Genomic DNA, 27,950 nt, shown 5'->3' with positions numbered 1-27,950 from the left:
CACTACCAGCTTGCTCTGACTTCTCCCAACATCTCCTTGCTACACTGACGTTTATCCACACCTGTCTGTTCTGCTTCCTTGCTCATGTGCCTGAAAAGATGGGTTAGAAGTGTGACACACTGACTTCACCATCAAAAACATCTGCATTAATTCCTATATATGTTAGTCAAGTTATGTGATTCTCCAAGATAAGTCTATGTTTTTAGACTTGTTAACTGATGTTTTACATCATCTCCTTAAAAGAATGGAAAATTGGCATGGTAGGAAACTCTTATGAATAAAAGAGTTAAAGGTTCAAGCTGCCTCCCAAGTTTCAATTGTTAGTGTTAACAGCTTGAAAACCTTAAAGTCAATAGTAATTTAAATTTCTGATAGAAACAGTCAACAGATGGAAGATCAAAGTTTATTTTCTTTTACTACCAGCATACAAAAAAACATATTGCACATCAAACAACCAAAACAAAAATAAAAATACTCTACTAAGGACTAACATATGTAGTTTATACAGAATAAACTTTCTGGAAATTGATCTTTTCAGTAGTTCAGGTTATGTCTTAATGGACATGACTAATTCAGCTTAGTGTTAACTAAAGCTATGTTTGATTTTTAAATACTGTACAGTTTAATAAATAAACCAAACAAAGCCTCAATGTAGAACAGTCACTGCCAATGTCACCCAGTATCCCTGCAGATTATGAGAATTTAACAAATGTATTCCAGTGGTCTGCAGATTTTTCCTCTACATACAGCATTTAAAAAACATGTATTAAAACAGACCAGTTTCCAGACTAAACTAATGGAGAAATTACATTTCAGTGCAAAATATTTTAGACTGCATTTCTTTCTAGTATTCCTCAGGTGAAGAAGTGGTTGCATATTATTAAAAATGTAACAAAAGCAGCTAATGCTTTCATAAAGAGTATTATGTTAGGGATCCCCCTCACATCTTTGCCATATTTTGAAAACAAAATAACATTTCCTATAGCCAGCAATTTTGTTTATTTAAATGTTACATATACTATCTCAAGGCACATCTGATGATATATTTATAACACAGTAGGTGTCAAAGTATGTTTAACATATGATTTCTTCAGGATCCCTCCCCTTTCTGTATTCCAAAATGGAGGAACTGAAAGTGCGGTGTCAAGACTGGCGATCCATATTCTATCTTTGGCAAGCTTATACAAGCACTATTTTAAATGTAATGTAAAAGAACTGTAAACTAGGAACTTCAGTTTATGAAACACCATTCAGCACTGCTTCTTCCTGATTATTTCCATCCTCTTGAACAGTAACTTTCTTTTCATCAGGACTGTGCTGTAGTTTAGAAGGCTCATCCCCAGAGGTTGTAGCAGGACCATTCACTGCCTTTTCGGAAGGGCTGTTTTCATCAATCGCATCTTTTGCCTTGCAAAAACAAAACCAGGATAATATTAAAAATTCCATAAAAATATGGAGCATAGGTCTAAGTTTCCCTCTGGCTCACACAGGAGCTATGCAATTGGAAACACCTCTGGTCTGTCTGTGTCAGCAGTTCATCAGTTACAGCACCCTCTGACTTTGTCATTTACAGGGTACTTGAGTATCGGACATTTCCAAGGAACTCATGCCAAGGTAACCCTGAGACAGCACACTCCCAACACACCCGCCATGTTTTACTTCACAATTTCAGTTTGTCTAAGCCCATGAAGTTAACTGAAAAGCTGAGTTTTATACCCCTTTCAAAGCCTATAGTAAGATTAGATTGTATTAATCATACAGCAATGGATCTTTCCTGTCTTGCTAAACTCGGACATAACTTGTGGCGGTAAACTCAATGTTACCTTAGAAGTAAAGGAATTTGGCTTTATGAAGTTCTGAATATTATTAATGACATGTAATGCACTCTGGTCCTTTAAGGAGAATAAATCTCAAACCCACAATCTCTGTTAACCTTGATTCTTTGTATAATAGTTTGTACAAGTCACTAAACATGCAACCTAGTATCCTCTATAAATTGTTTTAAGGATTAGTTCTCAAGACTCATTCATGGATAATTTTCACATTTTACTATGTAATGATACATTAGTAAGTGTAGTATTTTAAAATGTTTGAAGAGTTAATTTGAGCATTACACTGGTCACTAAAGTCTGCAGTGACAGTCTACAAGTCAGTTCTGTTTACTCTGGGCCATTTTTGCTTTTCATTTATTCTTAAGGCAACTGCATTTGTAGTCAAATGAGTGTGATCTATATGAAGCATTCCTTTGCTATTTTGCTGCAAGTCAAGAGAAAAAAGGAAACATACATTAAAAAAAAATTATTCTTACCGTTTCTTTCTTGGTTTTGGCTAGTGTCTCCTTTGGAGGGTTTCTCTGTCTACTTTGAGATTCAGCTCGTGATATATAATCAGCTACTGTTACTGTTCAAGGAAAAAGATTATAGTGATGCTCTTGTCAGAAGTTTAATTTAGCATTTAGCTTCATATGTCTTTTGTACAAGTTACACTATAACTGGGAGACATCTCACAAAAGGCCTTCACACTTACAGGTATCAACTACATAGCAAGGATCAATTTGTTTCTGTTAAACACAGTTGTAACTAAAATCAATGGTAACGTGATGATCTGATGGTGGAATCTTAATAAAATAGTAATTTTGTTCCAATTGTAAATTTTACAGAACGTAAGGGCTTTCTGTACTGGGTTTGAAGAGATCAGACTGCAGACTCTTCACAGTACAGAATCTGTCACTGGGGTTTTACTATCTTGAGTAGTGAAGAATTTCACACAAATAAAATGGAAGTAAATTAAAATACGAAAAGATTTGGGGAGGTTCAGAGTATTGTGTCACTTACGATAAAGCGGCATTCAAATCTCTGTCACTTCATGAAGCAACTGGCCAGAGAACTCACCCTGCTCCTGGTATTCAAAATGCAATCCACAGAGTTAACTCTGGCTTGCGGGGGGGTGGATTAGCCGTGGTGTGTGCACAGACACTTGATGCAGCTCGGTAGGGGCGAGCCCGCGCTCGAAGGCGGGACAGCCCTGTTTGCACTGTTAGGGCTACACTTACTGGATGCTGGCCAGGGGTTTTCTGACCTCTTTTCTTCTTACCACCTCAGCACATGTTCTTGTAGCCTGGCTTTGTCTTATCCTGCCCTCTTGTAACCACACCAACTGAGAGTCAATTCTATCTTTAGAATACATAGTACTATAAATTTAAATATACACTTGCATCTTTGACAAGCTAAAGCACATTAGAGTTGGCAAGCATTATCTATGGAACGGTACAGTCAAATTGTATTTAGTATTATCATGCATTCAGGTGAACTATTTTTCTGGATTTAAGAATTGACTGTGCATGAAACCTAAATCAGAATAGGAAGTACAACACAGATTTTCTGTTACAGTAACTGGACTCCTTACAGCTGGGTCCTTGCCTAATTGTCAAGACCAAGTGAGTTTCTGCACAAGGAGAATTATTTCTTTAAAATGAGGTTCTGTACCCAACTCCTCTAATGTAAGGATGAAGCATGCTTTATGCACCCAGTGTAAGACACCAATTCTTAACATTCATACATGTAATAGGAACCCAAAACATGTAGCAATTTAACTCAAATAATACGACTAAATGACTGAAGTACATTGTTAGCATTTGGGGGGAAGTTCCTTATTTTTTAATTTCACTCACTATACAATTACTAAGTGTTTATGAAGAGATTAAATTATTGGAGCATTTTCCACAAAAACAGTATAACTAACTACCAATGCTCTTACTGTTGTATTTAGAAATATTTAGTATGCAAACTGAAAAATGGTATCTTGATCAAGGTCATCAACAGAAAAAAAGAGAAATCTTGTTTTGTTCTTAGAATATTTAAATTTAAAAGAGAAATATCACAGCTTTTGTAGGAGATGACTAACATCTCTATGTTGCTGGCTGAAATTAGTTTTTTAGAAGCAAACACTAAAATCCATTTTTACTTTTTCCATCCCTTTATAACTTCCATCACTGTTACAAAACTAGAATGTTGAGAAGTAATGGGTTACTTTGGTTGGGGTTTTTTGGGTTTTGGTTTTTTTAGAGGGGGTGGGGTGTTAGGGGTTTTTATCTTCCTCCAAGTTTTTGTTAGTATAATTCAACAACTGTTTTCTTAATCAAATGTTGTATGAGCAACCACAAATCTAAGAAAGAAAAATAAGGGTGAAATTTTGAACCTGTCAATCTAGAAGACCTTTATGTACAAGCATTTTTTAAATAGGGCATTATACTGAAAATTAGCTAGTTCACCTTTAACATTTCAAGTGTTAGTACACACAAAAGAAATGCAACAAGCCACAACAACAAAAAAATTGGAAACATGCAATTTCATTTAAATTCCTCCTCCTCCTCCCCACCCTCAATTTGTGGATGACTTACAAATATTCACAAAAGCCGAGGACCGACAGCAGCAGTTCGATACAAGCGCGGGACCGGCAGATCCCGCGTGAGCTCCCTCACGGAGCTCTGCCAGGGCACCCACATCCTGCCACTCCACCGCTGCTGCGCAGCCCGCGCTGAAAAGGCCGTGTCACATCCCGTGCAAGCGCACAGATGCAAGTGAGTGCAGACCATGAACCTTCATGTTTGTCTTGATCCCGGGCCACTGAACTCAACAGCGGTTTGGCTATTGACTTCACTGACAGCTGGATCAGAAGCGTAACTCGTATGTCCAAGCGAGAAGTTAGACATTATAAATTAGTTTCATTAGGCAGATTAAGAACTTTTATAAGTTCTCCTAGTAGAAGAAATCTCTTTCATCTTTATCTAGTAGTCTTATTAGTTATTGAGTAACCTTTTTATATTATGCAGCTATATGTAAAACAGCAGACACAACATTCTCTCATGCTTTTGACCTGAGATTACCCACAGCTCCACTCGAATTACCTGGCTGTCTATCTTCTGCCTGACCCCTGAAGCGACGCCTGCGGCTACGATTGCGTCGCTGGGGTTTTTTGTCACTATCATCTGCAATTGCAAAGTTTACCATGAACTATTTCTGATGATAAAAATAAATAAGTAAATTCTTCAGCGGTTTCAGCATGGGGCACTTATAATTGCTTCTGTTAAAGAGACGGGCTAAGTAAGACAGGCTGAAAGAAAAACATAATTTTACACTGAAAGCACACAGAATAATACAAAAGCTAGATTCTACTTTTTGCTCTTAGCTCATTAAAATGTTTAGGCATATGCTTAATGATCTCAGTTTTAATTTAAGTAACCAACCACAGGTCAAATTTTAGCTACATAACCATCAAAGAAGAGGGTTTTCTCTGTATTATTAAGCAACAGATTATATTCTTGTCCCAGTGAATATCAAGAGAATTTACTGAGGGAAAGTACTTAAGCAGAAGCTGGGTAGAGACAAATTAACAGCTCCTGAAGTAGCTTTCCTACACCGAGACTGAGGTTACCAAGGACAAACAGAATGCTGATCCAACAGCACTGTTTCTATGAAAACAGCAGTACTAACAGGAAACAACAAGTTAGTCTTTGGTGTCTCCATCACACAGTTTTTATAAAAAAGGCTTATGAAAATACTAGCGGAGCTCAGTAAACAGGAGATTTCATGGCAGAGCCATGTTGGAAGTCCTTCTTTAATCAGACAGCAACCTTAACAGAACAACAATTCATCACTAACAAAAATGAACAAGTGTTTCACTACGTTTACATGGACAACACACTTTTTCTTAGCTTGTTCTTGGACTATCATCCAACTGTTTACATACCTAAACCATTTTCATTAACAGAAGCTGTATCAGACTCTGTCATTTCATCCATAAGAACGGCATCTTCATCAGTCCTTCGCCGGCGTGACCTCCTACGGCGGTTACTACTGTGGTGAGATTCACTAGCATCGGTATCCACAGTCTGGTCCGACTCTGTGTTATCAAGCAAGCTGTAAGGGTTGCTGTCCGGATCCTTAAGCACTAAACAAACAAAATATTTCCATCTAAGATACTGTAGTTACATATAATTTGATATCCAGGCTAACTTACACCTGTGTTTGGAAGTTTCAAAGTAGAAAGCAACCTTACAAAATGGCGTACTACACAGAACTACAGTATTTATGATTTCACTCTGACTCTAATCCAACACTATTTCAAGGCACCATAACAGGCACCTGTACTACTTCAACACAAAAGCTTCCAAGGTGACATTTGGAGAACTTATACTCAAAACTGCTAAATGTGTAAAATAAACCTTTCATTTCAGAGCAGCATGGTACTTTTGATACTATTAAATTGTTATGAATTAGCGCAGTCAAAATCTGATAAAACATTAAGACAACTTCCATTCTATGATTTCTTCTCTCATTCTGTACCTCAACATAACCTTAACCCAGAAGGCAGCCATAGGTAACATGCCAAAGACTTATAAACTTTGCTACTATCAATATTATGTGTGTGTGGTAGAGGAAGGAGATGAAGATCACTGTGAGCATTAAACAAATGAAAATCTAACAATATAATGTATGATGAGAAGCTACCACACAATTCTACGGAAATCCCAACGTATTAAGATCATAACGTAAAAAATGGAGTATTTTAAAATACTAATAGGTTATACAGAAAATTTCCAGGAACACAAGCTAAATTCAAAATACATGTGAAACTCAGTACCAGAGCTAATGGATGACTTGCCACCACGAGGCCCACCACGCCCACGACCTCCAGATACACTACGACCTCGTCCTCCAGGACGTCGTCTATTGTCACGCTGATGTCTGCTTTCTCTGTCATCTTCTCCTGCCAAGGACCAGTCACTAAGTTCATCTTTTCTCTCAGATTCTGTTTCAGAGGGATTAGAGAGCTCAGAGTTTGTACCTTGTACAAGAAGGAAAAGAAAATTGGAAATGAATATGAAATTTGGGATTATATTCTGGTGTCAGATCCTCACAAAAGTCTTCCAACCAGCATGGTTGGGTTTTTTATATATGTGTATAAATATATCTAGATGTAATTTTTACATATATCATGTATAAACTTATTAATATATACTTATAAAAGTACAGAGGTATATAATCTCATATTATATATATATACACACTGATGTATAAAAATATACGTATATATAAAATATAGATGAGGCATGTTACCTAAATTTCTAAGATTCTCAATTTAAGATTATTATAATGTGCAAAATAAGGGCTCAAAGATTACAAAAACCTGTAATTCATGTACACAGATAAATCAAGGATTAAACAGTATTTCCTCTCTTTGTGTACACACTGCAGGCATTTGGTGCAGTTTCTAGGCAACTTCTCTGAAATTCCCAAGGACAACTTCGCCACCTTATAGCTGGTGGCTGTTGCTAAGCAACCTCTTCTGGCTGTTGTAATGCTGCTTGAGCAATTTAACTGTTTATATTAAATCGCGTCCATAATATTCCACCATCTCTGCACTAAGCAAACCCACATAGCTTTTCACTACTTGAAAATTCAACACCACCTATTTGTTTTAAGCAGCCAGGAACTCTCCCTAATAACCAATCTGGAATAACGATATTTAGACCCGTGTGGTTCTAACATGCAATTCCCACCATTTTAGGGGGAAAAAACCCAGTAAATGAAAGTCTGTGTGTATATAAACAAATTGAACAACATTCATTGCAGTTTAGTCAAATAATTCATTGGGAAATAGTAAAAAATGAACTAACATTAGCATTATTGTCAAAAATCAACCTGACCAACGTGGCATGATCCTGGAAGCTACAGTCAGTGACAGACTATAAAATCCAAAGAACAACGTGTCTGATCTTGTAACAGAAGTGAGCTACATGTAGGTGATCAAAACTAATTTACTATTTTGAATAAATAGATTATTTTTCTGTTTACTGGAGAACCTACGTTTCTTTGTGAAATATGTCTATATTCAAATGCAGACTGTCTCCATTTGGGGAGCTGCTGCTGAATGAAAAGGGAATGTGCAACCTCTAGGGAAACAAACAGCAGCTCCTCATTAATTTAAAAATGCATCAGAATACCTCACTACATCTTAAACAAATCCAGTTAGATCCTGACCAAACTTAAAAAAAAACCAAAAGATTTTGTGCTGTCTCCATTTTAAATTTTGGTTTACTTCTTGAATATATTCCTAAAATAGCCATGATCACAGACAAGTGTTTGCTCTCCTAACCAAAACAAATAATGCTAATTCCAAATGATGTTTTTTTAAACTTGTGTCTCCTGAAGAGTATCTATGGCAATTTCTCTTTCCCAGCTTTGTATGATGTAACCACTACTCCTGAAGAACAAGATCTTACCAGAGTTCAGCTTGCTCATTTTTTCAGTTTAAACCTTAACTTCAACACAAACATAAATCTAGTTAGGTGTTATGAGCTATGTAAAAAATAAAAGTTTTCAACCTTACATTCACTAAACTACGCTGAACAGAAATCTAGAGACAGTTACGAATTCAAAAATAATCCTGAGGACTTGCTAAACAGATGCTCAAGAAAACTCACCGTAACCAGATGTGTAATTGGGTCCTCTGCGGCCTCTCCCTCTTCCACTGTAGGATCTGGAACCTTGCACTGAGGAGAGGGTGCTCTCATCAGTTGTATAACCCTTTTCTTTTTCAGGAACTCTAGCGGAAGAAGGTCTGAAACCCATACCAATCTGACGCAACTGTTCATCAATCTGGAGCCTTTCCAGTCTTAGTTGTTCTACCTCCTACATAAAAGGAAAAAAACCCAAAAAGTTGCTGATTAAGAAATGTTCTTTCCCTTCACAAAATGCCATTGTTCATGCAGTTATCTTAAAAAATGGCATTCCCATAGAAGAGTTACCACTACCTTGAAGGTGGACTGCAAATAACAGAATCCAAATAAGAGTTCTGCAAGAAATCTAAAACCTTTTTCTTAAATCAACATGTTAGAAGACTTTGTAAGACTATCATTATTCTTCTTATCTACAGTCCACCACATATTTTCTAGTCAAAATTTTATAAAAGTAAACTGATAAAGTAACAATTCATTCATTATTTTTATTAAGTCAACACAACTCCATGCAAAGGCGACTAATCTACACGGGTAATTGTTCCAATACTACACAGTATCAGGTGTGTTACTATTAGAATTTCCATCCTACCCGAACAGAGCATTAACCTTGGGACAACAGAACACTAACGGAGAAAAAAAAAAGCCTATTATCTTCCCAAACACCTCTTAAATCAGTGTTATTTACAGTTCAATCCTTTCAAGACTGACAGTTCTAAGTAACCATGATAATGCATTTAAAGACCTCTAACACCTATGGGCAAGGGTGGGTTCAAGGCCCCAAACCTTAAATCCCAATATACAGAGCAACTGCAAATCCGAAAGCTGTTACTCAAAAATTCTGTTATTTCAACCAAAGTTTCCTGCAGATATTCTTTCTTCTGAAATACACTTACCTTTAGATATGCAATGTGGTACTCTAAAAGAACTTGGACATTTCCAATGCTTTCTTTAGTACCAACAAATACAAATGGTACCATTCCCTATAGAAACAAAATGTAAAGTCTTATTTTCAAAAAAAACATTATAAAGAAAACAACGCTTTCTACTGAAATTATTAAGAAAACCCCTAAGTTACAAAAGTGAGATAAACAAGCAAAGACAGTAACCCTCAGGCTGCAAATATGCACTAGAAATGTCTCAGACTGGGGTGAGGGTAGGGCTTTATACGTTAAGGATTTAAGACTGTCCAGCTTTCCCAACAAGCTATTCTGGCAGTTGAGGTTACTTGACGTAGAGCATTTATATTCCCCCCAAAAACACCACTGCTGTGTTTATCACAGCAGGTGTGTAGAAGTATCCATAGTTTACTAAGAAGTGTCCAGTGATTTATCAAACCAGCTTTACAAGAGGAAACACCTTTAGAAGTTTTTATCTTATGTTCTCATATATTTAAACTATGTAAACACTATCAACCCCAAATTAGTTACTCAGCTAAAATACATATCTCGCTGAAGCAGCAAAAAACCTTTCTTGACCTGTTTCATCCAGAATTTACTGCAAGATGCTAGTCTGAAAAAACACTTTAAAATTGCTCTCTCTTTATCCACAGAATAGTTATAAAAGTGGCTTCATTACATAGTACACAAACATATATCCTAGAAAACAACCCAAATCACTAAAACATGGAGTCTGTAACACGGCCATGAAAAAAAGGGTGCATAGGGCACGAAGGCTGTTATTTATAAACTGCACAATGACGCAGAGATGAAACAGCAATCCTGTTCTGATGCCGTAAGGTAGCACTTTAACTCATTTGAGTCACCTCCCGGAAATTCTCACTTTCTGCATATATTTTCCTACATATTCTTTGTTAAAAGACTCAGCATGACTTTTTTTGAAAATAAAAACCTAATCATAGGAAGAAGGAATAAAGTACTTACATCTTCACGGGGCAGTTTGTTTTCATTATCTCCTTCAATTCTCACCCTGACGACTCCAGACTTGTCTACAATCTCCTGAATCACTTTTCCATTTTTTCCAATAACTTTTCCTTCAGAGGGCAAGAATGGTTAATTTTGCACCCATGTGCAAAACATCTTAATGGGTTTCTTGATATTTTAAGTTACGTATAACATAATTGTAACAACCACCTGACTCTTCCTTACCACTCACTTTATCTCAAAGCTTTCTCCTAATTCAGAGGTTCAAAAAACCCAAAGAAACTCCACAATGTGCCAGAAGAGGTGAAAACTTCCAGAATTAAGTTTTTATATATACACATATATATCTGCATAGAATGACAAGCATTGATGAAGATCACCACTACACACATTTCAAACAGATCCAGGCTAAGAATAAAATGGCTCAAAACTTTTGCAAATGCCTATTTTAAATGTATATATCAAAATTATTTGCACCCCTTGACTCTACATGTACCCTCAATCAATTTTTCCTGACATTGACAGGCATATACATCGTTGGAAGCCTCTTAAAAAGTAAAAAAAAACCTCATAATTTGTTTTTAAAACCTAATTTTACCTTTACAATGAACATGAGTACTATCCATACTACCTTTAAAATATTTGTTTTGAAATGTGTGGTATCTAAACCAAAAGGTTCTTCAGAACTTGCATGTTTACATCTCAGGAGAGTGACTCCTTTGCTGCCTTACTAAGAGATTTGAGCTCTTCCTTAAGCCAATGTCATGCAGAAAAATTTCTTCATCCAAGCTACAGATATCTGGCCCTCAAAAACATTAATGTTTAAGTTATGAGTGAAGGAAGGTAGAACCTCTGCAAAAACAGTGTAACAGCCAAACGTGTGTGACAGAATACTTTGTAAGGAACATTCTTTACAGGAGATGTCAACATTATATAAAGTGCAAGAAGCATTAAAAATTGATTCCTTCCCTAAACAATTCAAATAGCTCAGCAGGTTTTTATTTATCTTGTTGTCTTAAAAAGACATGTTAGAGCTAATCATTCTGTATGCCTACAATTTAATTTTGCACAGTGATCCTGTTACTACTACTGAAAAACCACACTCACTATAGTGTTAAACATTTTTCTATGGATAATGGTTAGCCAGTATTTGACAAGAAGTCCTCAGTCCCAAGAAGCTTCAGTAGCTGAAACTGGCAATTCAGCAGATGGCACTCTTCGTTCTTGGTACAGAAAGAAATGCCTTGGGGATAGTGTGGTATCTTCAATCTGAGTCATTAACGATCACAACACTTCTTTTAACTTGGGCGTCTTCAGAAAATGTAGCTAAATATATGTCTGCTTGCATATATTACCATGGGTGATTTGGGCAAGATGTCTGCCTTTGCCATAAATTGGTACTGTAATTGTGTAAAGGTAGCATTTTCAGTTAAACACATTACTACAACCAGTGTCACGATTCTTACATCAGTATGTTCACATTAGTGAATGCTACCGAAACCCCTCAAAAACTCAATTTGCATTAATATTAGATTTTGCAAAGTTCAACTAGCTTTGCTGAATAAGATTACAGAAAAAAATGCGTTCAGGTACAAACAAACAACTAATTTGAATCATCAAATTGCATCAAATACGTAATTTGAAGAGGTCCCATAAAAAAACCCCAAACACTACACCTTAATTTGCTCAAGTCATAAAACCTTGAAAGTCTAAGTTTTTAAGAGTTTGCACATGAAATATTTAAATTACATTATCCATAACATGCAAGCTCTAAGCCCAAAGCCATAGGAGGTTCAACTACATCTTTTAACTTCTCCTTTGGATAATCCAAACCGCTACTGAATGAGGTAGAACACCTGCACTCTGGATACTCCCTTCACGCCTGCGTTGCCTGCGGGCTGGTAAGGCAGAGCAGGAAGCTGCCAGACTCACAAGCACAAGCAGCAGGACACGAGGAGTTGAACGAGGGACTGGACTAGGGAAAGATGTATTTTTCTCTTGAAGGGCAATAAGATTAACCGCACCTTTAGGTATCTTATGATACAGCAGCTACCATAATGTGCATTTAGAAGTTCTGGGGAAGCTACACCTTCATAAAGCTGAAACATGGAAAAATGCCCATTTCTAGCCTGAGGACAAGACTGACAAGCACTGCTGGTTTATAGAGCAGCTGAACCCCATCCAGCCCCCATCTCTAACAAACCTGAGCCCAGAAGGCAGCACTGACATAACAATTGTCGTGTGTCATTCTTGCAACTCAAGTGTAAGTACTTCCATATTAAATTCTGGAGTTTAGCTTAAGCATTTCTAAGCAGTCAGTTTAGCAAATAATTGTTCTACTAGAATCTGAACTTCAAATATTACCATTAAATTAGACAGTACAAGTCCATAATCAAACCATTTTAGGTCTTAAAATCCTGACAAAGTATTATTCAACAATAATATAAGTAATTTCTTATTAATTCCATGGTACATATAGTTTAAAAAGATTAATCACTTTCTATTTAAATGGAGAAATCAAGTAACATACTGGCATCTAAATCTTCTTTGCACAGTCATTGCTGATTAGGCTCTCTTTCCCCAAGTTTAAGTTTTAGCAGTATTACATACCAACAAGATTTCTGGGAACTTGAATAAAATCCTCCACAAATTCCAAGTAACTTCTAGCCTTTTTTACCGCATCAGCAGTCTGGAAATGAATTTTTTAAAAAAATGTAATGTAAATGTCGTATGTTAAAAATAAAACCATGTAGCAACAGCTGCAAGTCTTCCAAACATCTAACTTATTTCCAAAGAAAGCAAACGAGACAAGATTAATCTAGTTTTGAATTGAGTAAAATGCCCAGAGACAAAATTCAGTAGCAAAGCAAAGCATCAGTAATGAATAAACCAACTTTTCCCATGTTATTTCAAGACACTTAAAATATTATCTGCAGCTTATCATGAGCAAACCCCAGACGTAAAATATCTTACAGATATATCTTGAAGCAGTTTCTGGGAGACATTAATTGGGAAAAAACAGCTAATTATGTTAATTTTCTCCAAAATCAAGACAAGATCTTCAAGTCTAGAGACCATTTATAAAAAATTCAATCCAATTACCATAAAGATTCCATACTAACTCAAAATAAATTTTTAAGAGGTCCTACCAGCATTCATAGAAACTTAATTTTACAAGAATACTACATTGACTGAAACTCTCTCTGTTTTCTCAGTGAATGATTAGATGGGCAAGCCATAAAACTATAGTTTACCCTCTGCATTTTCCTTTAACTGGAAGCATCCATTTTTTCTCAGCAGAAACTGTGCTACCATTGATACTGTCAGCAATATAAATTTGATTTTGCAATTTTAAACGTCATTAACATGTAACACACCATTACATTTCCCAGAGGACCATGTGTGGAAAAATGGGGAAGGAGAAAATGAATTTTAGACTCGTTTGTCTCTTGACAGTATCTAAAGATTATGTCACCTGATAAAGATAAGACAATTCCAAGGTTGAAGGACAACCTCTCCACAGAACTTTACAGGCTCACTGTAAGCAGTGACTGGCTTTACAGCCTTTTCCATAAGAAAGGTGCACTGGATTTTCAGAACAGCCTAAATAAGAACCTTTTTTGTAACAGATAGATCCATTTTGCATGCAAGTCTTAATACCAAGTACTGTTTGCACACAGACGTTAATCCTCAGTGCATAAATGCTGCCAAGAGTGACATAACTCCTCCAGGTGTGTGCACACTCAGAAGGCTTGCCCACCCTATGACCCACTTCAGGAACGGGACTTGCTGCAGAAAGGCTAGGAGGCTCTGTTCAGCACACAGTGCTCCACAGGAGAATCCAGCAGCAGTCACGCAAAGGGAGGATTTCAGAGCAACGGCGCTGCAGGAAGGTATAGGAGTGTGCACACAGGGCACACCAAGCCTATTTAGAGCTGGCTAACAGGTAGGAAGTTCTCTTGTTTTCTCTACAGAAATTATTCTGTTCCTCTCCTGTCTTATATGCTTGACAGGAAACTAAGCCTGAATACCTAGCACCTTCAAACAAACTCTCTCCTGTAACAATAGGCAAATTACACTAGTGCAACCTGAACTCTACAGTGATCACTAAAATGGTGTGCTGCGCAAATGAATCTGCCCTAATCATACCACCTCTATGTTGCAAGAATACAGATTTCTGGCCATAGTTCATCCACAGCATTTTCCAACAAAGGACAGTGTCATTGGTTAGTGGGGAGAACTCCTATAAATGCTCTCTTACAGCTTTATTATTAAATGACAGAAATTAACCGACAGCTAATTGAGGCTATACGAATGCTGAAAGAAGAAATAAAGCTTCAAATTAGCAACAGCAGAAGTATTGAATTAAGGAATAAGTATCAGCATCTAGTCAGTAACAACAGCTTTTGTGCAGTTTTCATTTTATGCTAGTATCTCTGCCCTTTCATCTGTCATTTTTTAGGCAACACATGCATAAGAGTACCACCAGCTCCTGCATCTTTCAATCAAATTGGGAAGTACTAGAAGAACAAAAAAAGTTGTAAATCTTTACTTCTGGCAGAGGTCAAAATGATAGCAAGAGAAACATGGATGAATTGGCTTTCACAATAACGAAACAAGCCATCAAGCATGGAACACAGATGAACGGGGAGTTGTAGGGAGCAGAGACTATACTGCATATTCAAAGCAAGTGCTAAAATGACACAAACTTCAACACACTTTAGCAGCTGTTCACCTTCAGTGAACTCTACCAACAGGACACAACTGAAGAGTTCACGACGTCCTGCCTTGGAAGTCTGTTTATCAGTTCTCTCCCAAATAACGATGAAGGAACAGCGACTGCTTTCACAGAATCAGAATCAGGATGAGAAAATGAACAACTGCCAGTAACTGCAGATCTCCAGTGCACCCATATGCATATCTACACTTTGCCACAAGGACTTGGAATTTTTACGTAAGTACAACCTGAATGACTCATTCACACCACAACAGATAGCATATAGAGCTATGAAATAGCATATAAAGCTGCTTTGGACAATGTATACTCAGTTCCTCACAGTCAGTAATTCAGAAAAGGAAAAGAAAAATAATTCCTCTCTCTAAAAATTAGTGTGCACGCAGATTGAAGACCTCAATGTATTCCAATTACTAGTAACTACCTTTTTAACTGAATTACAGTCTATACGTCCAACCATGCTCTGGTTATTTCACATACAATCATGTCCACATTCCTAGAGGAGTCTTTAATAGAAAAATTAAATGCAGGGTGTTTCTCTAAATTCAGCATTATACCTACCATTTTTACAGCAGGAGAATTCTACGTGAGTGTAAAACAAGAACTGCATGCCTGCAGATCTGAGGGGAAATGTTTTATAACAGTTACTAATGTAGAACCTAGTGGCTACACGCTGGTGGAGGGCAATCCCATTAGAAATGGAGGATCTGTCATGGGAGTCTCACAGCAGCCTCAGACAAAGTTTTTAAAGTCTCTCCAAAGTCCTCATAGCTCTTTTAGACCTTCCCGAATGGAAAAAAAACAAAACTACCTCTGGGAGTCAGCTGAAAAGCCTTACCCCCATGCAGATAAAGCTCCCAAGTCATGGCAGGGAACAATGTTTTTTCTGTTGTGATACAAGTCTTTCTTGAAGAAAATAAAATGTGTATTACTCTCCTAGTTCAAATGGAAGTGAAATAGTAGAAGCTCCAAATGGAAAAAAAGTTTTCTTGTTTTCTCCAAAGGGAAAATAAGAAGTAACAGCCTCCTGAAAAAATCTGGGATAGATAGGACCTTGCTATCCTTCTATCCAAAGGAACAGTAATCATACAGTTAAGTATCTTTAAAAAATGGTGTAAGAGAGAAGCTCAAGTGTTGAAAGCTGCACAAGAATTGAATGCAGTTCAATTTGGCCAGTAACAAAAACGTAAAAGAAGCTCTCCTGTTTCTGATAAGGCCTCCTGGTGAAGCACAAAGTTGCAAAAGTAGGGATAGCTAGTCACTGTCCAAGCTCTGACCTTCACAGCACTGTGGTCTGCACAACAAGTACTACAAGCAGCAGTTCAGGCAGAAGGGCAGGGGTCTTGGAATCAAAGCAGTCTTGACCAGACAAGGAAAGAGCACAAACAGCATCCCATACAGTTTAGCTTCCTTCTAATACAGCTTTCCAATATTCTTTAAAATCTATCTCCCTGTTCCTTCCCTCAAAGATTCCGGCCCTGAATAACAATGAACTTTTGTCTGCATGTAAAATATTAGCTATGAGAGACCCTCTGACCTTCACTACAGGGTCAAGGACACTGGATCACTACTCCCACACATCCCTCAGCTTAAAATTGTCTGCTCATGTATTCAGCCATTAGGGCCTGGCTGCTTGCCAACTTCAGCTGAAAAGAGGTAAAAAGAGTAGACAAGTACACCCAGATGCTGAAGCCCTAGTCACATGGAATGTTTAGGTTGCCTGGCTTTTTTAGAAGCAGCTATCGCTTCTAGGAAGGACAAAGCTGGATGTCTCTAAAGGCATTTTTATTTAGGGGGCATCTGGTATTTATAATCGTTGCCATGCACTACTGTAAGAGGCTGGTGACAGTCACAACCTTTCCACAAGTTTCAGCATCACATCATTCATGTTAAGGAGCTCAGAACTGGAGTACACTAGACATTTTACTGCATTTAAACTTGTCTGATTCATCTTAATTAACTTTAAGATGCGATTTACTGGTAGTACGAGGTCAAAGAAGGATCTGTTGCCACCCTGATACCCTGGAAGTGTTTCAGGTTTCCAGAGAAAGGACACAAAACTGCAGATACTGAAGAGTACAAAAGTTTGGCCTTCTCTCAGCAATACCAATTTCATCTGACCCTTGGATCACAACCAGGTTCTACTCCTGACATGCAAGGAGCATAATTCAAGATTACAGATTCATGAAACAGTAAACAATGAAGGATTTCTGAGAATGTTAAGACCAGAGATTCAGGTGTTAGTGCCACCTGTTGAGTTGGTAACATGGGATAGAAACCCTCAAGACATCTTCTGAGTGGCCCTGGCAACAGAGGCACCTTTGTCACTACTCTTCTGCCTTCTGAATGGATCAGTGCTTTGGTCCAAAGACCAGATATATTTCAAGGCACGTCTGAAGAGTTAAAACAGATCGGGTAAGAGTCACACAAATGGAATTAACTCAAAGCAAACCAGTATTATTTTGCCAAAGCCAGCATTAAATTGCCAAAATAGAAGTGTTGGAAGCAGCAGATAGTCTTTAACACATTTGGCTAGGTCAGAAGAGCAGACACCACACAGCAACACACACAGGAACTAGAAAGTGACAAGGGGGAGAACCACCAAGAACAGCATATACAGTCTGAAGGAAAAAAAGAATAAAAACCTGTGATCAAGTACAATAGCAAATGATACTCCTCTCAGGCTGACAGATGTACTGTGCAGTTATAAAATTTGTGCATCAGGACATGGACTGATTAGGACAGAACACATCTTACAGAGGTCACCATCGTATTTCAACCACACGTAGTACAAGCTGCCATAGTGTGAACATGTGTATAGTCACTCGGACAACTACTCAGCTATTTTCAGTTCTTAGCTCTAGGCACAGCTCTCACCATTCTAAAAGCAGATATCAAGTGAAATGCTCATTAGACTCATACAAAGCGTCGCCCTTACCTCTCCATAGATTCTGAAAGTACCAGTATCCTCCTCCAGTTCAATGGCAGTAACTCCTGGGACCTTTCTGGCTTGCTGTATGTTACTGCCATGTGTTCCTATAGCAAGTCCCATTAAATCTTCTCTGACTACAAATTCCTCATGAAATGCTGCAGCAAGCTGTTTTGTGCACTGAAAGGAAAACAAATTAAGACTCATCCACATGCACACAATGTAATGTACAGTTACATGCTCAGTTTGAAGCAACAAGAACTACAAGCTCTGGCTTACTTCTAAGTGTTTTGTAGCTTCCTCATTTCTTGACATAAGCATAAGTTTGGTACGAATGCTGCGCAGATGCATGTCACTCAGTATATTCACTCTCTTCACTGTTGCTTCGCTGGCAGACTACAAAAGAGAAGGAACGTGAAGTTTCATTTTTTAAGCAAATCCACACTTAAAGGATAAACCAGGAACCTATTTAATCATAAACATAATCTAAATTTCCAGAACTTATATGGACATTATTCTTCCTCAAAACAAATCAGAAATTCAGCACCACCTCTGCAAACCAACAATTTTCTGTTCTCACAGCATATTTTACACTAAAGATTTTGCTGCTGGATATACAACAGTAATTCTTTCCCCTTGATATTCCCCAGACAAACAAATTAAATATCATTCTACCATATATATATATATATATATACACACATATACATATACACACACACACACACACATACACTTTCATTCACTGTCTGAATGGCAGAGCTAGGAAATAAGCAAGGAAAACACAATTCCAGAAAGCACGGTTCACATGGATAATACTAAGTAAACAGAACTGTAAAGAGAAACTAAGGCTGGGAAAACTCTTATGGAAGAAGAGAAAACCATGACAGAAGAATTTAAGTGAACAATTCCTTTCACAGCTCTGCTGAACCAATGCAGTTCTTCATGTGGAAACGCAGCAGTAGGTCAAAGTGCAAAATGTAACACAGGAGAAAATCTACTGCTCCAGAGCAGAGTAAGCTAGAGTTAGCTTTGAGCCACCTGCACGTTATCAGTGAAAAAAGCACTCTGTTGAGGATGACAAAAATCATAAAAACAATGAGACTGGAAGCTGCTCTTAAATTTAGGCTGTATGCAGCACAGCACTCGGTAGTCCCTCCAAAAGGCCTATTCACAAAGATTAAATCTAAACGCATCTCCTTATATATTAAATCTCTCACAATTTACATAGCTTGACAAGTTAAACCATTTTCCATACAAATATCCAGCTGGCTATATACCTCCCATAAATAATACACTGAAAATTGATGCAACATTTACATAGAAATAATTACTTACCAGTATTATTAGCTGAGCAGTTTCAGCATGATAAAAAATTCGACATGCTCCCACAGCTTTCTTGAAATCTTTATGTGCATTTTCATTAGCACACCTAAGAAGACAAAATGATTGTTATTTCAACAAGCTGCATCAAAACAGAACATGTAATATCATGATCAGAACCAAGAATGTTTCAGAGTAGTTTACAGCAATGACTGCTCAGAAACTGGAAAATTCCCCATCTCCTTCATATGGTTCCAGAGCTTATTTCTCTGTGGCCTGGATGCCATCACGGTTATTTGGCAAATCTCAGTATCAGAGGGTGCATCACTTCTCCAAGCCTGAAGCGTTGACCTGAAGCTCCCTTTTGTCCCCAAACTAAAAGCTCAGCAGGGATCCCAGACAAGTTTCTAAACCAGCTACTGCAGCCATAGCCACCTTTAAGGTTCTTCATAGACCTGTCTCTAAAACATAAGCCAAGTGGGGGTTTTCCCGCCCTCAAATACAGTAAATGCCTTATTAAAACGTGCAGAGCTACTCACGCATCTCTCAGATCTTCAGGAACATCCACTGTGCACTTGAAAAAGGTGTTCTTTTTGACAGTTTTATTTTGATTCACAGGTCGGAGTCGTTCGTAAGTGACAATTTCATTGTAAGTGGCATCACAAGCAGCATATTCAATGACATAAAACTATGGAAGAATTTTTTTTTTATATGGTAACTTCAGTAAGGAACAACAAAGACATTATCAGCATCACCAAGAAAGTACAAAATGTGAATGTATTGACTAAAACATGTATCTGTTTTGATGCGGTGTTACAATTCTACACAAATGAGCCTAGATGTATTTCCACACCCATGTGGTACCTCAGTGAAGTCAGAGCACCATATCAGCATAATTTCAGTCCCCTATAAAAGCATCTTTAACTGGTTTTTCTCATGTCCGTCCCTCTTTAAATACCTACTTTAGCGCAGTTCACATTCCAAAAATCAAGATATTTACTGGAGTTCTAATTCTAAAAAATACCTAATAGAGAAGCAAAGAACTCATTCTTCACAGAAATATCTGCTCTGTGATAGTTTTAAAAGAAAAAAAAGGCAAATCCACTGATTCAATGGGTAAACTACCTGCAAATCATGTAAGATCACAAGGAAAATAAAAATTCAGTCTTTTTGATATACAGCTACCAATAATCCACTCCTGCACTTCAACCCAACACGTGCCTGGCTTTGTGTTAGGGATGCAGCTTCCTCCTATCCTCCCTTCCACCTGTACGCAATTTAGGAATGCAGCAGTACTTTCTCGCAGTACTTTCTCCTCTTCCTCCCTCAAATCTCTTTTTGTCACTACACACAATTTACTCAAGCATCAGGAAAAAGTAAATCACTAAGGTCATGACACTATTTTCCAATTCCCAGTTTTGAGTTTAGCTTAGGTATCATCCAAATCACATAAAACTGCTTTGAAACATCACAAAACAAGTTAGAATAATGAAAAATCAATACTAAACAGACAACTAAATTTAATAGAACTACCTCCATATGGTTTAAAGAAAAAATAACTCCTATAATTAAAGATCATTCTGGTTATCAGAACAACCACAAAGATAACTATCAATAGATACAGAGGTTGTTTGTGAATTTCACGTTTGAGGAAAAAAATCTGAATATGGAACCCATGTTAAAGATTGCACAAAGAAGCAAAAATTGAACTGTGAGGTTTTCTGGGGAGGGCAATTCCATAAAATAACAGATGTGACAATGCTGTATAAAGGTACCACCTGAGGATGAAAAATCATTTTTATTCTGTCCAAAACACTAGAAAATTAAGAATTGGTTAAAACCGCTTTTAAATTCAGAATTTTTCTTTACTACCTTTTTTAAACAAGCAGCACAGCAAGGAACTGACACTAAATTCCAAATTTTTATGACAAAATAGAAGCAGAGAAGCCTCAAATCACAAACTCTATAATTTACATCAGTTTGTCTCCTTGTTTTCTTCACAAGCTGTTCATCCACACGGATCAAGACTCAGAATCTTCCTTTGATAACTGTTTACCACCACCTTACAGAGCTCAATGGCAGTTACTATTTGTTTACAGTTTTTAAACAATATCAGAAATTGGACATTTTTTTTTTTCTCAACCCTGTTTCCTTTGGTTTTAGGAATCTAACACAGTAAGAAGCATCAAAACACAGGACCCTTCCTGCTAAGAAGTTAAACTCTCTTGCTATCAATTTCACAAAATAAAGCTTTAATGAGACTGTAACAGACACTGCCATAGCTCTACACACTTGGGTGTCTGAATCTACAAGTTGTTTTGCATGTGCAACTCTAAAGAGTCAGTGGTGAAATACAAACCTGACATATGTGAAAGTAAACCAACCAGTGCCTCTGCACTACACTGAGCAGAAATGCATACACAAAAAAGAACCCACAGCACCACACATCAGTAGCTACAGCATGCTTAATTTATGAAGTTTAAACACTGACTTTAACCACAGGCAAAGCATATTGCTTCACTTAATTTTTAGCACCGAGTTCAGTTCACAAAGTAGGTTTGTTAGAAGTCCTGTTCTTACATGTGCATACAATCCTCCAAGCAACTAAACGACTAATAATAGTAGTGACTTGCTCAGCTATAAACACAAAACCCTCACTTGTGTAACACAGTATGGGTCATTCCAAAGTGATCTCAAGTTAGAATTGTTTTGTCATGTTTTTGTATTGGTAGTACTTTTTTCATAGTCTTTCTATCACAAAGACCTTTCATATGTACTGTATTTTAATGTCAACAGCATGAAATCAGAAGGTTTTAAATTAATTTACCTCTCCTTTCATCATTCGAACTTTTGCCAGCCACCAGCCACAAGGTTCCTGGTCATTTGCTCTAGAATAAACCTGAAAGTGGAAGTAGTAAGAAACACTGAAAGCACATACAGACATAATTCACTTGCCTGCACGTATAATGTAGAAAGGACACCCCAACTTCTCTGGTTTTCATTAAAAAGGAATAGTATGCTACACAGAAGTAATTTTTGTATAAATTACCCAGGCACATGCTTCTTGCACAATATTTTATTATTTTGCACTACAAGGATTGTGAACGATTTCCTTTGCACATATTACTGACAATTCAGAAGTAATTTTTAAGGATAAAAACTCAGCTCGACGCTTACTCTGGTGCAATTCCTCATGAAATTCAAACACTTTGAACTGAAATTTCACGCATAAAAGTAACTCCTTAGTTAAGATTTTTGTTTTGTCCTTGGCTTACTTTCTATACCTAGGACTACTGAAATGAATCAAGTCATATGACAACACATTCAAGAAATACTACCAAGTTAATGCAAGATCAGATAGAGAACAGATGACTAATGAAACTTTCATTTTCCTCATCTTCTGTAAGTTTCAGTTACTGCTTATTACACTTCTGACAGGCCAAAGTCATTTGCACGCAGACTAAACAAAAAATGTTGCAATAGTGAGGTAGAAAGCAATCCTTTACATTTAACTTCTAACAAAGTCAACAAATAGCATGTATTTCAAACAACAGAAAAACCTAGCACCTATACTACATTATTTCTTAGATTTCTAACCCAAAACTATAAAGGTATCCTAAAGAAATTCATTACTTTTGATTTTACAGACAAGTAAAAAGCAGAAGTTAAACTAATTACTAAAGATACTACAATGAGATGGGAACAGAACATGCACCTTTAAATTTCCCGGTTTAATCCATCGTTAATGATTAACACTGCTTCTCTGTAGAAGAGTGTAATTCACACAATTTCCTACCAGATAGTCCCAGGTATCTTATCTGTTGTTATTTATTACGTCTTCACATCAAAACATTTCCAACAGTTACATTCAGATCAAAAATTAAAATTAACCAGTTCTAATTCTGAAATGTTCTCAGCTATTCTAAGTTTTAGATTTTGAGACTGTTCCATTGGTAGTTCTGTGAAAAAACTGAAATGTCACTGTTTCACTGAAAGCCTACTAAATCCATCACTAGAGACATCTTCACTTTGGCAATGTACTTAAAATCATCATCACCACCCTGATCGGACAATCAGTTACGGATCAGGACAGGTCATGAGAATAAACTCACCTCCACTTCATCTCCTTCACCAATTTCTTTCTTGATATCAGGGGGTGGTGGTAATCTGACTTCATTAAAGGGTACCTGGCGCTCTGGTTGCCAACTGAAAGTTGAAGAAAACATTACACATTATTTCTAGAATTTTTATGTTTTCTTAGTTTTATTTTTAAAAACCTTGAGTTTTATTTAAATTCACTCCATACAATCAAGTCTGTTTCTTCACTGTTAGAAAGCAAACCTTATAAGCAAAGGAACAAAATAATCCTGTCAAGACAAAAATAGTATCTGGGAAGATATAAATCTGACTCTGATCGTTAACAAAACTTTACACTTTTATCTACAAGCTTGCTAACACTCCCCATTAAGTGTCTGGCAAACAGTTTCAGTTCAAACCATACCTTTATATCTGTTTATCAATACCAATTATTATTAGGCATATAAAATTAAAATTTTACCTTCTTGTACAGAAAGGCTATTCATTTTACCCCAGTGGGCTCTACAAAGCATTTTACTTGTAGAAGTGTATATTTTAGACACATTTTATAAAGACTACTGGAGCAATTCACAATCTCTGTGTTCTGAAATTCCTTTTCCTTCTACTGTGCAATGTCATGGAATACCATCAGTCATTCCTCACTCTTTTAGTAAGAAACTCAACTGACGACTCTGCCCAGGCTGAAATAAAACCAGGGGAAAATATCCACACACACCCCGCCCCCATTAACTTAGAATATCTGAGGGACAATATCTGTCAAAGCATTCCACTGTTTATGCCCATCTTAAAGTTCACATCAGATACAAACTGGTTCTGGATCCTGTTTGTAACAGTACAGATTACTGCAAGTAAGTACTTATAATAAACGAAAACAGAGCAGCCTAAGTTAGTGGAACAAGTCTCAGCCTTAAGAACAACGGCACTTCTGCAATTTTCTACAAGATGGATACATTTATATGTTTTCTTCAAAAAGACAGCTTATGCTCAAGTACCTCACTTAATAAAGATGTGAAGTATCCACAGTTTTGCTCTAACCATTATTATACACTCCATTTTTCTTTTTAGAAGAACTTTGAAAAACAAGAAAAACCCCATGAAGATTATGGAAAGCTTCTGTTGAAGTTGGAAGGCATTTTGGCCATAAAATGCTATTTAAATATCATTCTAATTCTGAGAAATGGGGCTGGCAAAAATCACTTGTAATTCAATTGCCCTTGTTGCAACTATAATGGTCACTAAACTCAGGCTTTGGGTTTTTCCTTCCCCTCCCTGCCTCCGTGAAGTTATTACTCTAACAGATGCAAAGGCTTGAGGACAAAATGCATTCCCCAAATTATAGGAAATATAAAACTTCACTCTAGAAACAGTGTGAGCATAATAATCATAACTGAACAACAGAATCAAAAACGTTGCAAACAAATGAGCTGCTTAAAGTTCTCTTGAGAATTTCAACCATGTCCTGGAGTCATGGAAATCTAGCAAATGGAAGCTTACAGAAAGTCAGAAATTGCCCACAATGAGATGCTAGGATTGAAGAGACATTGTACCTTCAATAAAATCCACTGAAAGTTGCAGTAGGCTAATTTTGGTTCCATCTCTAATCATGTAAAGGAGCTCCATCCAGTAGAAGCGGATGGACCAATAATGACTTGCACCTATCAGCTGCAAAATGTTTTGGTATTTTTTAATAAAACAGTGGAAAAGCGCAACAAGGCTCAGTTCTCAGAATACGAGTCAAAGTTTTGATGGCAGAGATTCCAAAATTGGAGCATCTCACTGGTGAAATGCAAAACAAGATGTTAAGAAATGGCTTGTGACGGGCTACAAATTACCTAAGAGGATCTGACAGAACGGATGCCTGATAGTCAGCATGATTATCCCAAATATTTGGCACAAATTACAAAAGAGGGAGGTGCTTGCTTCTTACAACGGGGAAGTCTTTCTTTCAATATGACTGCTTCAAACTACAACGGGCCTATCTATATAAAACTGCAACTCAAGATCCAATTATCTGCCTCATACGGTAATAAAACACTTCCAGTTCCTGAAGCTTCTGTGTCCATTCTCCACGTCCTTACCTCCAAAACCTGTCTCTTAAAAGAATCAAGGATATCTGCCCAGAGATTAATTATTGCTATGGCCACAAAATCATTATTAGCTGTCTGTGCTAGTCCACCAACTTTGGGAACCTTACAATAGCTGTACATAGACTGGTTAACAATAGCAGAAAATGCAAACTGACAATTCAGACCGCCTTTAGTGGAGTAGATGTGTTTACTTTGGTAGTGCTGATCACTATCACAACACAATGATGCATTCAGGACAGGACACTTGGCAAATTTGGTTCTACTAAAGCCCTTATGAATTTAACTCAGTAAAAAGGGTAACTGTATCAAATCTACATCACAGATTAATTTGACTAGAACTGTATCCACACTTTCTGATATGACCTATTTTTGGTCAACAAAACACTCGACATATGTTGTAGCCCATCCTTTTTGGAACATGGTTGCTGCTGCCAGACTTTCTGTAAAGCACATGGATGAAAGGGATACTAAACACGAGAAATGTGTTTGCCAACAACTAAAACCCCTGCTGTGAACCACAGGCACTTCCTTTGGCTTACTTGGTTTCTCACGTGGAAGTATATCCTTTGAAGGCAAAGAGCCTCCTACCTTAAAGAAAAGTTATATACATGGTAAATATGAAACTGAGTATTTGTCACATCTCCTCAGACCATGGATAGGATGAAGGACCCAGTTTGTTTTTTCTGTTTGGTGGCTTTTGGCATGGGGGCATGAAAACCTAGAAGGCAGTAACAACTTCCATAACCACCTCAGTAAGCATTAGTACAAATTATGGTTGCCACCTCACCTTCTAAGTATTTTTCATAAAAGAAGGGCTAGGAAACACAGGTTCGAAAGAAACAAAGACTGGACTTTGAAGGATAAACCCCAGGATTACTTCTTTTCCCCCCCTAGAATTTTATACACATGTATGTAAGTATACACTGTACCTGTACACACATATATACACACCCACCCTAGGATTATATATTCACAATTATAAAATACTGTTTATGAACACACACTTGCATGCTCCCTAGTATTATTTTTATTACCCAGCAACCTCTCTTGAAGAAAGTCTCAAAGACTCATCTACAGGTTTGTGCTGGAAGATTTTAGTAACAATATTCACATCAAATGCTGACACATTTTAAGGATCTCCACCTAGCAACTGGAAGAGAAACAGGAAAGAGGATGTAGCTCCCAGAATAACTTAATTAGTCCTGAAATTTCTCAGGTAATCTACAATGTTATCAGTCTGAATGTTGAACAACAGGTATCATTTGTACTTTACCATCCCATGGATTATCTTTGACTTGCCACTACAAGTCCCTAGCAACTGCTATGTTTATATAGTAAAAGAAGAAGGCCTCATGGATAATTCTTTCTCCAGATTTGCAGCCTTTTCCACATTAAAAAAAAAAAGAGTTGGGTCTTTAGACTGGATATCTATGCATATTTATTTTCTTAATAGTTAAAACGAAAGAAGTATCCTGACTGGTTGATTTATCTGTTCCTCTCTGAGAGCACTAATCAGCATTCCTCAGAGTGGACATGTAGAGAATTGTTTATTTAATAGAAGTACTTTGGTATTTTCCACCTTTTTCTGCTTTAGTGTAAAAGTATCATGCCTCTGTCACTGATTATTTTAAGTAAATTTGGCTATCACATCTAGAGGCATCATTAAATACGAAAAAACATAAAGGACTGTGTAACTGGTGAGCTGAATCCGATAGAGCAGTTCACAGAGACTGTGAAGAGAATAGTGAGCCTGTACTTCTAGAACTATACATTTCTAACAAAATCTACTTCATGCTAATGTCAAAACAAACAAAACACACCACCAAAAGCACAAACCTGAAATAACAACCTAATACTCAAATGACTTTTTTTAAAAATAAAATACTTACTTGTTTTCAAATACAACTGTGAGCGAGTCCTCATGAACATCTTTGATAAATCCCTAAAACAAAAACATTGTTATTGTAAGAATGCATGTGAAATCAAAACAAGGCAGCAATTTCAATACAACCTGAAACTATGCCAAACAGCAGACCACCACTAATACTATGGTTCCAATTTTGGAAAGTTTCAAGACATGATCCCACTGTTCACGAGGTTGCTGATACCCTTAGTTGGCTAGCCCAAGAAATACAGTGCACAAGGATTGTTTCAAATGACTGCTCAGATCAGCACATTTACAACTGAAAGATCACTATCAGAGTTTATTATTTTATCTACAGGTGTGCTCAACTATTTTACAGGCATAAAATGAGAAGACAATTAGTACAACTCAGAGTACAATGTCCGATAGCTGTGCACAGCACTATTTGCTTTACAGATGTTCTCAACACAAAACTGAAACCCCCACAACCATCCTTCAGAATGGTTTGACAGA

The 27,950-nt window shown here is 37.1% G+C and overlaps 1 protein-coding gene across 3 annotated transcripts; it reads right to left on the bottom strand.

Annotated features, from left to right (window-relative positions):
• Nucleotides 1–389: 389 nt before the first annotated feature.
• Nucleotides 390–27,588, bottom strand: FXR1 (FMR1 autosomal homolog 1). Of its 3 annotated transcripts, none has more exons than XM_026854571.1 (16): nucleotides 27,463–27,588; nucleotides 23,501–23,594; nucleotides 22,216–22,287; nucleotides 19,928–20,076; nucleotides 19,404–19,497; nucleotides 18,345–18,461; nucleotides 18,075–18,245; nucleotides 13,012–13,090; nucleotides 10,402–10,511; nucleotides 9,415–9,501; nucleotides 8,486–8,693; nucleotides 6,643–6,846; nucleotides 5,749–5,949; nucleotides 4,907–4,987; nucleotides 2,309–2,400; nucleotides 390–1,407 (listed from the first exon to the last, which is right to left on the bottom strand). In XM_026854571.1, exons 3-16 carry the CDS (start codon nucleotides 22,228–22,230, stop codon nucleotides 1,237–1,239), a joined length of 1,779 nt encoding a protein of 592 aa, XP_026710372.1. In that variant the 5' UTR covers nucleotides 22,231–22,287; nucleotides 23,501–23,594; nucleotides 27,463–27,588; the 3' UTR covers nucleotides 390–1,236. The 3 variants fall into 3 exon arrangements, with proteins under 3 accessions (XP_026710372.1, XP_026710373.1, XP_026710374.1); XM_026854572.1 differs by having other exon boundaries at nucleotides 6,643–6,810; XM_026854573.1 differs by lacking the exon at nucleotides 4,907–4,987.
• Nucleotides 27,589–27,950: the final 362 nt, after the last annotated feature.

The sequence above is a fragment of the Athene cunicularia genome (genome assembly GCF_003259725.1).
Source record: "Athene cunicularia isolate RWA chromosome 9 unlocalized genomic scaffold, athCun1 chr9_part1, whole genome shotgun sequence".
Lineage (NCBI taxonomy): Eukaryota > Metazoa > Chordata > Aves > Strigiformes > Strigidae > Athene > Athene cunicularia.
The sequence above is the reverse complement of the archived record's forward strand: the minus strand, read 5'-3'. Positions and strand labels throughout refer to the sequence as shown.